General features: G+C 51.9%; 1 protein-coding gene across 4 annotated transcripts in view; it reads right to left on the bottom strand.

The window, feature by feature from the left end:
- The window catches only part of Gli2 (GLI family zinc finger 2), a 225,402-nt gene that overhangs the window by 30,888 nt on the left and 178,976 nt on the right, over positions 1-15,538 (bottom strand). For all 4 annotated transcript variants that reach the window (XM_087906602.1, XM_085688367.2, XM_085688365.2 and 1 more), the window contains 2 exons: positions 5,692-5,894; positions 4,295-4,480 (listed from right to left, as the gene is read on the bottom strand). In XM_087906602.1, the coding sequence (XP_087762728.1) occupies positions 4,295-4,480; positions 5,692-5,894 (389 nt within the window). The remainder of the gene's footprint in view (positions 1-4,294; positions 4,481-5,691; positions 5,895-15,538) is intronic.

The raw sequence follows: 15,538 nt of genomic DNA, 5'->3' as shown, positions 1-15,538 counted from the left end.
TGATGTGGTATTTAGCATCATGCCTAGTGCATGCTTAGAACCTGACCTGGTGTGTGATGGTTAGTATTATTGCTTTGTTTTGTGAACTTGACACAAACTGGGCCCATCTGGGAAGAAGAAACCTCAACTGAGAGATTGTCTCCAAAGACTGGCTGTAGATGAGCCTATAGTGGTATTTTCTTGATTGATAATTGATAATTGATGTGGGAGGGTCCGGGTCACTATGGGTGGTGCCACCCCTCAGCAGGTGGTCCTGGGTTGTCTAGAAAAGCAAACTAAGCAAGCCAAGGGGAACAAGCCAGGGAGCAGTGTTCCTGCCTTTGGATTCCTGCCCTGGCTTCCTTCAGTGATAAGAGTGTCACCTGGATGTTGTAAGATGAAATAAACCCTCCAACAAGTTGGTTTTGATCAGTGCTTTATCACAGCAATAGAGAAACCTAGCCAGGATGCATGCCGAGTAAACAGGCGCTGAATGAGTGTGTATACCATTTCTTCTGTAAGAATACTGGGCACAAAGGAACTTAGTCAAAAAGGTGTAAGTTTTCTGTGACTGAAGCATCCTGTGGGGGTGGCGTGCAGAAAATATAGGAGTTGGCAGGGTCTGCCTTGGCTCACATCACATTACATGGTTCACTTGAGAGGAGGAGGAGGATGGGGGTGGGTGGGGCTGGCTTATTTAGCATCTCCCAGAGACACAGCAGATTGGTACCTAAGTCAAGTGGAAGTGCTCTGTATAGTATAAAAATCTGATGCTCTGCCTCCCCCCGCTTTGGAAAGGGCTGGGATAGATCTGAGACGGTGCGTCAGTTCGAGGTGCTTGTTACCAAGTCTGATGACCAGAGTTCCATCCCCCAGTCCCACATGATGTGAAGAGAGCGCTGTGGCAAGCACGCTCACTCACACACACACACACACACACACACACACACACACACACACCAATCAGACAATGGATTCTAAAAAGCTGCAACTTCCCCAGGAGGCTCACACGGAGAAAGAAGTGGTTACAGTCTGGTACCAGTCTGAGGGGGAGTCTGTCTCCCAGAGAGAGTTCACACAGTTCCGACAACCTGTCAGAACACCTTGCAGGGAAGATTTAAAGGTTAGTCCACACCTTGACCAGGACTGCTTAGTTGTATATACCTATTGCCCTCCATTGAAACCTAAACTTCATATTTAAACCTCGAAGACTGATGTGTGTGTGTGTGTGTGTGTGTGTGTGTGTGTGTCTGTGTGTATTCACTGGTCCTCTTTGTCCCTCTTCCCAACGTAGTCACAGTGAACAGAGCTCCTTTCTCTGCTTTTCACGAGTCCTGTCTGTTTAATTGGCCTATGGTGGATGGACTGCTGAGTCTGGCTTGTTATTGCTGCCAGGGCCCAGGTTCTGACCCTGATAACTCGGGTAAGTACAGTGCTTTGGGGGAGAGGACAGAAGCCACACCTAACACACTGGGGACAAGATGGATGGGAAGATGGCGAGGACAGACGCCCAGAGTGGCCGACAGCCTGGGTGGGGTGATGACAACTAAGGTATGGACTCCTGGAGACGAGGGAGGCTTTGGAAGAGGTAAAGGGATTCTGGAGAGGTCACACAGCACCACCCGAGCACCCGGTGCACGCCAACCAGCAGACCACACTCACCTTCATCTACACTGACTGTATTCTGCTTCAGTTGGGCTCACCCACTTGGCATATAAACACTGTGTCCCACTAGCTCTTACCTCCAGGTCTAGCTATCCCAAAGAAGGTGGGGACAGCAGAGGTTGACCTGGGTCCTCTTTGCTGTCTCCTACAATGTCCTGGTTCCCCTTTGTTTCCTGCCTGGCTTCTCTGTGCGGACTCCAAACCCAGCTGTTCAGCTGCCTTCTCAAGGAGAGTTAGGAACTGGTAAGGGCATCATGGCTCAGCTACCTAGAGGCTTGGGGACTTGCTTGCTCATCCTAAGCAGGGTCCTAAATCCAGCCACAGGAGTAATGCTCACTGTCACTTTTCTCTCTGTCACACACATGGCACTGCATGGAGGTGCACACCCAGGCAGGTGCTCAGGATGGCTGTCACAGTGTGACTCCGGTCTGCCCGGATCTGCCTCTCCTGCGGTGTGGGCACACCTGCTCAACTTGGTACCCTAGTCATGGCATAAAGCATCTGTCCACTTGCCAGGGATATCCACGTTCCTGCTCTAGGCCTCGGAGAGAGGTTGCCCGGAGTGGCAGAAGCTGGTATGTGTGCATGACTCTGCACTTGACCTTAGAACCTCCCTTCTGCCTTGTCTTGCTGTGGCTGGGTTTACAGCACTGGAAAACACTGTGTCTGGGATTCACCCTCCCCAGCCCTGACTCCGCTGCCTGCTGTGGGAGAGCAAGGGAAGGAGCCCTACAGACGGACCCCTATACTGTGCTGAATCCTGGAACCAATACCTTCCTGGGGAAGGCACAGACAGGTAGGACAGCCACTAGACTGAATGTTGGCAACATTGCTTTGGCATTCAACAGCCTCCCATCAGGGAACAGCAGGGATGGACAGAGAAACTTGACCTTTTGTGTGTGGTGGCGGCAGTGAGATATCTGTCTCAGATAATCAGGACAAACCAGAGGAGGCAGGAAGTGTCTAGAGAGACTTCCTGGAGAAGTTCCACCTCTGTAAAGAGCTAGCTCAACCGGAGCAAGGCTACTGAACAGAGCTTCCGGGGTGACCGTGGCAGGGAGCCCAGGAATGGAGCCTCGGGTGTGAGCTGAGGCCCGGATGATACGGGCCCACCCTGAATCTTGCAGCCTTGATGGCCTCTAAACAGCTGCCACGGTCCATTTCCAACCTGCTGCCCTGCAGGACCAGATGGCCTCTCTGCAGGTCTGTCTCCCTCCACCATGTATCACTGGGGCATGAAGAAACTGCTCCTGGCAGGGCCGGAGGAGACCGCCTGAAGGCGCCACTGCCCTCGTTCTCAATGGTTTCCTCTACTTAGCCTACAGTCCGGCGTGCTTGGACAGCTATGGTACTCCGTGAAAGCTGCCGTAAGGATGGCTTCTAGTGAGAAGGAAGGGCAGTGTGTCTGATGTGCACCTAAGACTTCACCTGCCCAAGACTCCCACTCTTCCATCCTGTAAAACAGCCTAGCACAAGTTCCATCTTGTCACTGAGAGCCCATCCTATCTCTTGAGCCCTAGACCTGGCATTGACCTTGGCTCTCTGTGACAGTTTATAACAGTTGTTAACTCAGTAAGATTCAAAAAAGAACGTGGAGGATTTTTTACATCATGCTGATTGACGTTGAGAAGACACACCACCCTGAATGTGAGTCACACCATTCTATGGGCTGGGGTCCCAGACTGGACGCAAAGGAGATTTTGTCTCTGCTCCTTGACTGTGGGTGTGATAAACCCGCTGCCTCATGCTCCTTGACTGTGGAAGCGGTGGGTGTGATAGACCTGCTGCCTGGCATATTGCCATCCCCACCATGACTGAAGTCACAGTAAACACCTGTTCTAAGTTGCCTCTGTCAGGTTTTTTTCCCCTGGGGGGTTGAGAGGTCAGAGATTTGGTCACAGCAAAGAGAAACATAAGCACTGTGCTCCTCTCCCCTGCACATCCACATCCAAGCTGGGAACGTGTCTTACATCTCTACCCAGTGATCTCCCTTAACACAACTCACCTACCGCTCATGGAAGGGGTCTATTGCTGCCTGCCCTGATTCTCAGATCAGCATGGCTCCACGCTCATCTCACTCCGGCAAAGGGCAAGACCTTTATAAGCCCCACCGAGTTGGCACAGCCCACTCCAGAACGTTGGCCTCAGCACCATTCCTGGCTTTTACTTGATTTCTACCAATCACACTGCTCTCCTGAGCCCACACTGCTGCCCCAGGCCCTTTGCACGGCCGATCCTCTGTTGGCTTGGCTCTCCCCAAGCCAGCTGGTAGGCTTGCCTCTTCAGTCTTGTGCTTGAATGGCATCCCCTGTACAGCTAGTAAGGGATACCTTTGCCCCCTGAATCCCTGACTCTCTTTCTCAAAGGTGCATCCACTAATCCACTACACCCTTCCACCCTATTTTGTTTACCCTGTTCCACCCTAGCTTACCAATTCCCGCTGTTGGGCAGTGTCTGAGGTCCCCACTATAGATTCTCCTCAACGTTAAGTGAGGACACTCCATTCTTTGTGGTGACCACAGGGCTTCCCATGCTTGGTAGCGTAGACAGTGTTGGGGTGCAGTGCAGACTTGAAGGACTGCTTTCTGTGGCAGTCGGTCACCCTCTCCCTGCATCAGCTCCCCGCCATGTCCCACCCTCACGTACTCACCATCCACAGGATTGAGGTAGTCGTGGAGATGGGGTGCGCTAGCAGCACCCCCACTCTGCATTAGGAGGTCCCCGTAAGGTGCAGGGTGGCTTGCCATGAGGGTCATCTGGTGGTAATAGTCTGAAGGGTTGGTGCCTGGAGCCGCAAGACCAAACAGTCCTCTCTCCTTCAGATGCTCGTGGGCCACTGCCACAGAAGGGAAGAGAAAGAAACCGTCAAAAAAATGAACTGACCGAGGATAGTGCAGCAGTTAAGGCTACAGATCGTTGTTGCAGAGACCTGAGTTCAGTTCCCAGCACCCCTGTTGGGTGGCTCACAACTACCTGTAACTCCAGCTCCAGGGGATCCAATATTCTCTTCTGGCCTCTGGAGGAACCTATGCAAACACGCATGCACAGACACATGAAATGAAAATATATAAATAAAAGATCTCTAAGGAAGACCTCTGGCCTAGGATCCCAATGCAGAACCTCGTAGCCCGCCCATCACTACCTGAGTTCTGGAGGCCAGAGATCCACACTGGATGTGTCTTCAACTGCTCTTCACTGTCTTTTTCAGGCAGAGTCTCTCACTGAACCTGGACCTCACTGATTCTGCCAGAATCCACAGGCTAGCAAGCAAACCCCAGTCTCTGCCTCCCCAGTGATGGGAGTCCAATAGCTTGTCACTGGGCCCCACTTTCTGCTTCTTTTCTTTTTTAGAAACTTGGGTTCTGGGTGATTGAACTCAGACTTACCAACTGAGCTCTCTCTCCAGCCCCAAGGATAAAATTTAGATCTGAGAGACCAACTATATTACATGACAGCCCACTTCTGATTCAAATCAGCCAGATCCAGTGGGCTGGTCCATTCTGAGCATCTGAACGGACACAAAGTCGCTGATCTATCCCTGGGCATTGGGGCCTCAGCTGCCTGTAACTCCGGCTCCAGGGCATCCCTGGGGGTTGGGAGACCATCTGTGTTGATCAGCACAGAGGCAGAAAACAGATCCAGGCAGCAGCCAGCTCTGCTCTGCCTTCCTTTTGATGCTGAGTTCTTGGAGATAACCCTACACGATAGCCCTTACTTCATACTGACGTCTGCAGCCTTTGGCGTGCGGCAAGCAGCAGTCTGTTCTTACGATATGGCTGTTGTATTCTGGATATGAAATTTCCCTCAGTGGCTCATGTGTGGCAAGTTTAGGTCCCTAATGCGATGTGCAGAGGTCCTGCTTTGGGGAAATGATTGGGTCATGAGGGCTTAGACCTAATCAATAGATCCGCTCATTGATGAACTTGTAATTTTACATGTTATTGGAAAACGAAGGAAAACAGGTTGGTTGTGTGGACAGAGCCACTGAGTCACCCTTAGCACTGCCCCCTCCCACGTCCCTGCTGCTCCTGCTCCGACACTACTTACCATCAGCAGGGCTGAGGCCCCTGGCTGCGGAGATCATTGAGAGTGTGGGGCTGCTGTGTACAGACCGGAGGTAGTGCTCCATATGGGGGTTCACGTAGGGGTGGTGCGCACTAAAGGGAGATTCCCCGGGGCCGGCAGGGTGTGGAGAAAGTCGAATCAAGGAGATGTCTGAGATGACAGGGCTGCCACTAAGGGTGGGAGGCCTGTGAAGACAAGAGGTGACATTCTCAGAATACCCATGGGGCGCGAACACCCCACTATGAACCCCAAACTACGGGGGTAGGCATTGACACATACAGGCGCTCATAGAGAGGCTTTCCCACAGAAGTCTGTCCTTTCAACTTCCTATGTCAACCTCTCTTGGTCATCTCCAGCTTAGAGTCAGACCTTAGAAGAATCAGCCAGGGGACCCAGACTGGAAGCTCCACGGGGGGCTGAGAGATGGCTTAGTGGGTAAAGTGCTTGCCTTGCAAGCCTCAGGATCTGAGTTCAATCCCCAGAGATAATGTTAAGAACTGGGAGTGGTGGAGTGGGCTTGTAATTCCAGCCTTGTGGAGATGGAGGAAGATGCAGACAGACCCCTGAAGTACACTGGCCAGCCACTTTTGCTACTCGGCAAAGTTCAAGGATAACAGAGACTCTGTCTCACACAAAAGGTGGAAGACACTGAGGAATGAGACTTGGAGGTTGTGCTCTGACCTCTATATGCTTGTGCACACCCACAGAAAGGTGCGGCACACTTGCATTGCCATCACGACAATCCTGGTAGTGGAACTCTGAACACCCAATTTGCTGGGCCTAAGCTCAGCTGACCACGTGTTTGGGTGGCAACCCTGCTCCTGTGCATCTGCACATGTCAATGCATGTATGCTAGGAATATGGACAGTACACAGACCAACCATGACAATACCAGCTCCAGGAATGAGATCCGGAGAACTCCTTGCTAACAGACTGAGAAAAAGACTGGATCTGTAAGGATCTGTTTGGCTTCAGTCAGATCACGCAGAGGTAGACCCAGCGGTAAAGGAGAAGTTCAAGATTCAAGATCAGTTTTTCTGTGTGAGGCGTGTATGTGTGTCTGCACGTGCACGCACATGTGCATACGTATGTGGAGACCAAGGTCAATGCAGCTGTTGTTTCTCAGATGCTATCCATCTCACCTGTGACTTTGTAAGCATTGTATTTTAGATATCCTGTCTCTCACTGGCCTAGACTGGCTAGCTAGTGAGCCTATGACCCACCTGTCCCTGCCTCCCCAGGTTTGGGACTGTAAACACACACCATGCCACTATGCCCAGCTCTTTTATGTGGGTTCTGGAGATTGGTCTTCATGCTTGTCCAAGAACAGTTTTCAAGCTGGTGAGCTACAACTAAAATAAAGAATATTGTTCTAGCTCTCCTTATATGGTGGCATTTCTTATTCAGAGTTCCCAGTCTCGAATACAGTCACATGGGCACACGGCTTGGCTCCCATTGCTTGAGATGGCTGCAGTCAACATCTGTATGCCTTGGAGGCTATGGCTCTGCTCAACATTTGAGTTCCTTCTTGAAGGTCACCCCATAGATCTGAAAGGAATCATTCTCTTTAGCATCTGTGATGCCAGGGCCTTCGTCATGCAAACCCAATGAGCCTGCCCAGCCACGTGCAGCCCTTGAGATTTGCCCATGGCCCTAGAAGTCACCCTGCATCCTCTCTCTCATGCAAACCCCTTCTTATATCTGCCACCTGGACAGTGGGAGACCCCTGGGCAACTCCCTTACTAAGCTCCTCCACAAACACACTCTACACCTCCCGAAGAATACTACTAGGGTCTCAGGTTGGTCTCCCAGAGCCACTGGGTTTGCTCAGTAGCATGGCTTATTCAGGCACCTTTACACGTGCACACCCAACTAGGAATGGCACTCTGCAGATGCCCAGAGGCATTTCCCCAGGGATGACAAGCTCATTGGCACAAGACAGCCTATGGAATAAGTCACAAGCCCCTACCAGCAGCTTGGATTCAAGTCAGCTGTGGAGGGGATCCACCTAGGGAAGCTGCACTACTACGGGCTTAATTGTGGTGTGATAGTCATGTGTATTTTAATAAATAAAGCTTGCCTGAAGATCAGAGAGTAAAACTGCCCCACTGGTCAGCCTTACAGACCAGGCAGTGGTGACACACATTTTAATCCCAGTAGCCACACTAGTTTGCCATAGAAACCGAGCGATAGTGGTACACACCTTTAATCCCAGCCCTAGAGTGGACGTGGGTAAGAAACTCAAGAAGCCATTACAGCTACCTCAAACAGATTTACCAGGGTACAATGGGGTGGCTGACCAAGTCCTGGCAAGTCCTGGCCCGGGGAACAATCTTTACTCTTCCCTCATGCCAGATGGGTGTCAGGTTGGGCCTGCAAGAGTGGGATCTGAGTCCTGGAACCAGGAGGACACGAGCAGCTCTGGAGCCATGGGAACATGTGCAGTTCTGGAGTCATGGGAACATGAACAGCTCTGGAGCCAGGGGAACATGTGCAGTTCTGGAGCCATGGGAACATGAGCAGCTCTGGAGTCGTGGAAACATGAGCAGTTCTGGAGTCGTGGGAACATGAGCAGTTCTGGAGTCGTGGGAACATGAGCAGTTCTGGAGCCATGGGAACATGTGCAGTTCTGGAGTCATGGGAACATGAGCAGCTCTGGAGTCGTGGGAACATGAGCAGTTCTGGAGCCATGGGAACATGAACAGCTCTGGAGCCATGGGAACATGAACAGCTCTGGAGCCATCGGAACATGTGCAGTTCTGGAGTCATGGGAACATGAGCAGTTCTGGAGTCGTGGGAACATGAGCAGTTCTGGAGTCGTGGGAACATGAGCAGCTCTGGAGCCATGGAAACATGTGCAGTTCTGGAGCCATGGGAACATGAGCAGTTCTGGAGCCATGGAAACATGAGCAGTTCTGGAGCCATGGGAACATGTGCAATTCCGGAGTCCTGGGAACATGAGCAGCCTTGGAGGTTTTCTGGGCATGCCGAAATTAGGACTCAGTTTGGGAGGAGAGTAGGGTATAGACACAGGACTGAACTTGGGGAGTCAAATCAAGACACTTCTGAACTCTTGGTGGATCAAGCTCAGAAGAGCTCTGAGTTGGACGAGGGGAAGAAGGCAACAAGAAGGACCAGCTATGTCGGCCACTGGATCACAAGATCCCCAGCATCCATGAAAAAGTTAAATACGACAGCAGAGAGAGGAGGGTCTCTGGGGCTCACAGGCTAGCTCGTCTAGTTGGATGGGGGATGGTCTAGTGGGATCCAGGTTCAAAAAATAAGGGAGATGTTATGGGACGGGGCTGCTTGTTGGTTCCTGGCTGCTTAGCCCCAAAATAATCACACAGAAACTGTATTAATTAAATCACTGCTTGGCCCATTAGCTGTAGCTTCTTATTGGATAACTCTTACATATTAATTTAACCCATTTCTATTAAGCTGTGTATTGCCACGTGGCTTACCGGCTAAAGTTCTGACATCTGTCTGACGTCTGTCTCCGGTGGGGCTACATGGTGTCTCTCTAACTCCACCTCTCTTTCTTCCAGTATTCAGTTTAGGTTTCCCTGCCAAGCTCTGTCCTACCCGATCAGGCCAAGCTACTTTTCTTTATTCATTAGTATTAATCACAACCTACAGAGGGGAATCCCACATCAGGGAGAGTGATTGAGGAGGACCCCTGATGCCACCCTTTGGCCTCCACGTCTATGTACTTATGTGCAAAGGCGCCTGCAATCCATAAACATGTACACATGTATGTCTTCCCTCACGTATGCATACGAAAGTCAAGAGTCTTGCCCAAGAATCAGAATGGAGGTTGGCCTCTGCCTCAGGAGGTCAAATTGGACACGCTGGTATTTCCAGTTCTCTAAGACACAAGCTTCCCCTCACCGCATGCTCTCGGACACTCTTCCAGTGGCACCCCTGAGGCATCATTTAGCTGGGGGTGGTGGTGTCTAAGAGGCCACGCCTCCATGTACAGGCAGAGTTTGGACTTTGAGGACAGACAGATGGGAGTCTAAATCTCCATGATGCCACTCTTGTGCGTCCTGATACCATACCCACCCCTTAGAGCCGAGTGTTCCCGGCCTGTGGGCTGGTGCGGGTGTAGACGGATGAGCAGGTGTACGTACAAAGCACAAGTGTGTAGAGTGGTTGTACCAGGTGCTTAGTAGGTGCTTAGCCAGCACGTCCCCTTCTCATGTTTAACAACATGGGAACTCTAGAGCTCAGCAGGGGGAGTACACCCAGCTCACCCTCCTGACATCCCAACGCATGCCCCCTTCTCGCATGTCAGCACAGGACTTCTGGCAGGAGACCAAAGGAGAAGCTGAGGTGATGAGAATCCCACATGGCCAGCCACGTGCGCCCTAGCACCAAGACTGGGCCTGAGCTAGCACGCCCAGACCCTTGGTAATGGGTCCCCGGGGAGCTAGAGTGCTGAGAGCCATGTCTTCCTGGAGGTGTGAGAGGGCTGCAGGCTGGGAGCGTGGGTAAAGCTTTCACAGATGGCGAAGTGAAGGGAGGGTGTGGGCTCTGCAGCACGGAACAGCCCTGGGGCAGGAATGGACGTGTTCCTACTGAAGTGAGAGGAGGAGAAGAAAATGGGAGGGTGTGTGAAGGGGGGGTTCGGGCCCTGAACCCCACCCAGCAGTGCTGTCTGGGAAAATGACCAGTACGCTGACTCATCCAGACTCAATCTGAGCACCCGGGTGGGCTCTGATCTCCTACTAGGGATGGAAGAGAGTGGGCGGGACCAACCGTGGGCAGCTGAGACAGAACCATGAGGCCAGAGCCAGGCTGGAGCCTATGTCCCATCTTACAGACAACTCCTGGGACCCAAAGAGACAATGCCACGACCGTGAGGGGTCAGGGAAGGCAGTAAGTTGAAACACTAGGAGCAATGGTCCCTTGTCCGGTCTGGAGCCTTGTGAAGATGGTAAGGAGAGGATAGACTCTTGACTGTCAGCCTACAGCTCTCCTGGGCTGGCTTCTGGGGTGACCTGTGCCCTCGGAGGCAGGTAGACCAGATATATCTCTCCTGGGCTGGCTTCTGGGGTGACCTGTGCCCTCGGAGGCAGGTAGACCAGATACAGCTCTCCTGGGCTGGCTTCTGGGGTGACCTGTGCCCTCGGTGGCGGGTAGACCAGCTACAGCTCTCCTGGGCTGGCTTCTGGGGTGACCTGTGCCCTCGGAGGCAGGTAGACCAGCTACAGCTCTCCTGGAGACCCAGGAGAGCTGGCTTCTGGGGTGACCTGTGCCCTCGGAGGCAGGTAGACCGGCTACAGCTCTGACCCTAGCTCCCACCTTCTCCTTGGCGCTCCTCTCAGCTGTTCTCATTTCTCTCCCAAGAGCAATGGGAAGCCCTTTCCAAGAAGCTTCCCAGACCCGGGTCAGATACCTTGGGCTGCTCCTGTGGAAGATGGAGCCTTTTCCATTTTGAGCTTTGCCGATGACTGGGCTTCCTTGGGAGGAATGACAGGGATGAGCAGGCACCCACTAGGTCTGTTTGCCAATTACTAAGTTTTTACCTACTAGAGAACATGCTACTATGTCAAATAGATGGATGATGGATGGACGAGTGGATAGATGGGTAGATGGGTGGAGGATTATGGGTAGATGGATGGGTGGATGGATGAAGGATGGGAGGTGGTGGATGGATGGATGGATGGATGGATGAAGAATGGATGGATGGATGGATGGATGGATGGATGGATGGATGGATGGATGATGGATGACCAGTGAGAATAACAGGCACTATAGCAAAAGACCTGGGTTCCAGTTTAGCTCTGCTCAGCTTACTCTGAGCTGTGTGACTGGGAGAAGGTTGTGTGCCTTCTCTGTGCCTGTCTCCTCATGAGCAAAGAGCAATCATAGCTGTGAGTCTATGGACTGGAGGTGCCAAAGGCATGAGGGTGACATTTCCCAAACATGTGTCTGCCTCCTAATCCCTGGAACCTGGGGTCACCTGCATCTGTTCAACAATGGACAAGGCAAACACAACAAAGATGTGCATTTAAGATGATGCAAATGGCCAGTTCTAGATGTCATCCCAGGGTCCTCAGAGGTCAAGGAACACGAGACTCAAAACGGAGAGGGCCGTGTGACCTGGAGGCAGAGATCAGAGTCCCTCCCAAGGGATGCTAGGCACCGCCAGGGGTCAGAGGGAGGAAGAGAAGAGCGGCTTCTCTGAGCCTCTAAGGCACAGTGCCATCTTTGCCATAGGCCTGCTGAGGCTGCCCTGCGGCTTCCCAGTCCCAGTGCTGGGAAAGAACACATTTCCACTGCTCTAAGCCCCCGATTTGTGCAAACTTGTGGTTGATGAAGATCCTGTCCCAGGGTGGGGTCAGCTCTTGAGGGGCAGGAAGTGCTACCCTCGTCACCCCTGTCACTTTGGTGACTGTGGGACTCTCAGAGAATAGGGCTCATGTGTTGTTCCTGGAGCTGACCCAGGTCTGTGTGGGTGCACTTTCTGCGGCAGGCAAGGCCAGTGAGAACCCCTGCCCAGCACAGCATGCAGGGGTGCCCTGGGAGGGTAGAGTGTCTAAGTCCGTGTCCCACCCTCTGTTCTTACAGGGCTCCAGAACGTGCCTTCCTGCCGCCACTGGGATTACACGGTCACTGACTCCCCATAGCAGAAACCACCCGGCGTGACACACCAAGCCGTAGGCTCTGGGGACTGTGGGCCTGTGCGCTCCAGTCCCACCTCTGAGCCAAGCTGCCTGCCACCCACCAGGATCACAATGCTAGGATGGGCAGGCCATGCTAAGGCGCAGGGAGCCCGTGTCCTCATGCCGCTGCTAAGCCCCTGGGAGCAAGCTGCCTGTTTCCACCAGCACCACAGAGTCTTGCTCTCTTCCTGCCCCCTACCAGGGCCCGCTGACCTGTCAGAAAGGAACGAATTTGCCAATGCCCCAGTCTTGCTGCCTGGCCCCTCTCTTTTCCTTTCTGCTGGAGTGGGCAGGGCCTATGTCTGTTCCTGCAGAGCAAGCAGGCTTGCATCAGCTGCCCAGGCCCTCCCAACACGAGAACATCCCCTCGAGGCTCACCGGAAATCCCTCCTCCTTCCCAACAGGCCTTTGTTGCTCTGGGTTTTGTTAGGTTTCTTTGCTTTGCTTTGCATCAGAAGCTTGTTCATTATGTTTTCTATACATCTCCTTGGAAAGTTCCAAAAAACAGCATTTTTTTTAAAGTATGTATTCAGGGCAAATGCACATTCATAGATTCAGCAGGTTCACTGTTCGGTTTGGGTGGTGCTGACCCTAGCACTTCATGACCCCTAAGCAATCCCTCTACTCTGAACTGTAGTCCTGGCCCAGGTAAGGGTGAAATCTTCTTTTTAAATGTGTATTAAAAGCATAGTACTGTGTGCCTTTCTTTAATTCCAGCACTTAGGGGCAGAGGCAGGTAGATTGCTGTGAATCTGAAGCCAGCCTGGTCTACATAGAGAGTTCCAGCCAGAGTTACAATGTGATAATCCTGTCTCAAAGACATAAGTGTGTGCACACGTGTGTGTGCGCGTGTGTGCATGTGTGTGTGACTGTGTGTATGTCTGTGTGTTATTCTTTGTTAGTCTTTAGACATCATCCACTTGGTGTTTTGAGACAGTGTCTCTCGCTGGTGGAATTCAGACTGGGCTAGGCAGGCTTGCCTGGAAGCAAGGATTCATGTCTACCTTCCCAGTATCGGGATTACACGTGTGTGTGCTACAACATCCAGGGCTTCCTCCTCTCCTGCCTTTTAATCTGCAGTCTGGGAATCAAAGTCTCTGAGCCATCTCCACAGTGGGTGCCCTCCCGCTGTGGCTCAGCTGCTCAAGCCTGTGGGTGGGAGCTCTTGTTGGCAAAACCACTTAGCAAAAATCTGGCAACATCCTGGAGGGTGAAAATGTGAAAGCCCTGTAACTGGGAAATCCCAACCCCCACTACACAGGCGTCCCGAAGACAGAATAGGGGTGCCCCAGCAGCCATGTGGAAAGGCACAAGTGTACCCCAGATGCCTGGAGATGCAGACTGCTGGAGAACGGCAAGAGTGAGTGAACCAACCAACAGCGAACAAATGAACAAAGGAATGGAGAGTGGCTAAATACTGACTGCAAAGTATGAAATCCGAGTTCCCAAAGAAAACGCCTGCAACCGTCCTGTTTACAGAAAGAGCCACGGAGCAAAACTAAACAATATGCTGTCAAGGAAATGAGGATCCGAAATAGGGAAAATTCTCATCCACGACAAGAGGATGTTAGAAATTGTCAGGGAGGCTGGGGACGAAGAGCTGGTAACTGCAGACAACAGCGGAGTGACAGACATTGGTTAGGGACAGGGAACACACGGGGCCCCCAAGGTTCTGGTTTCCCACCAATCCTTTACTGGAACTCTAGAGGTGGAGGCAGAATGATCAGTTCAAGGTCATTCATGACTACTTGAGAAGTTAGAGGCCAGCCTGGGCTACATGAGACTGGAAAACACAACATCAATATTAATAAAAGAAGCCAGCACGCAGAAAGATTGGAAACCCTTTGCTGCCTGACTTCATACGACAAACAGAACATACTCAAAAAAAAAAAAAGCTCACAATATGTAACTCACTGTGTGAGTTAGGTGTTAAGGAAATGACCTACAAAAGGTCATGCGGCTCCTGGCCAATGCTTTTGGGGCTTTTCTCTAAACTCACTAGCTAAATGGTTGGTTTTAACTGTTACTGACACAATCTAGAATCAAATGGGAAAAGTTCCAATTAAGGAGGATCAAGATTAGGCTGTTCTGTGGCCATGTCTCTGGGGAACTGTCTTGCTCACACCATCTGACGCGTGAAGGCCCACACCCTATGGGTGGCACCATTTCCTAGGCAGGGGCTCCTGACCTGTCTGGAGTGGAGAGAGTGGTCTCTTCTTCTGACTACAGATTTTGTTAAGTGACAGTGGCTTCAGGCTCCTTGACTCCTTGGCTTCTCCTGACGCCCCATGGATGGAGTGTAACTTGGAATGTAAGCCCAATAAACCTTTCGCCCCCCCACCCCAAGTCGCGTCTGTCCTAGTAGATCACCATAGCAACAGGTATAATAGCCCATTCCCATTTTCTTTGGAATGCTTTTCCTTTCTTAAAACCTCTGTTTGTATTTCTAGTCCTGGTCCAGTTTATTGCCCTGGGACACAGAGCCTGGATGCTTCTGTGGATCCCCTGGGACTCAGATCCACTCCTATACCACTCAGGCTGGGCACGGGATGAGAGTGCCTGGTCATGCTGGCTGGTCTGTTCCCACCAGGCCCTTTTAATCTGCTTGTCCTTGGTAAGTAGTAAGCCTAGATTTTGGAGAAAGGATGGCTGTGGAGATCCTAGTCAGAGATTGGCTGAGCAGGTGAGGACCCTGGGAAGGAGAATAGAGAGGATGCAAGGCTGCAGTGACGGATGTACATGAGCTACGCAAATCCATTTCTGGGTTCTGCATGTGACCTCTCACCCAGGCGTCCCATCTGAGCCATGGATGGCATGTGCATGTCCCTGGCCTGGTGGACTAACTCTGTGTCAGACACACACGCATCCACAGTGGTCCTGACTGCTCCCCACTCCTGCCTCAGAGCCAAGGCTCTCCAGGCACAGTTGAGCTCTGGTTTTCCCGGGTCACCCCTCGGCAGAGCTCTTGTAGAGCAATCGGTATTTGGAGCTGACCCCAGAGCAGATATCTCATTAAGTAAACACTGATGTTTGTGTAGGGAAATGAGGTCATAAAAAGGAGGCCACAAAGGCCATCCAGAGTGGTCCTAAAAAACCCAGCTGCAACAGTTAACCGAAGTCGGTCACCCCCCACTCCCCCTCCACACACACACACTCTA

Source organism: Myodes glareolus, chromosome 5 (assembly GCF_982192425.1).
Source record: "Myodes glareolus chromosome 5, mMyoGla1.1, whole genome shotgun sequence".
Taxonomy (NCBI): domain Eukaryota; kingdom Metazoa; phylum Chordata; class Mammalia; order Rodentia; family Cricetidae; genus Myodes; species Myodes glareolus.
This window is presented reverse-complemented; position numbering and strand designations above follow the sequence as displayed.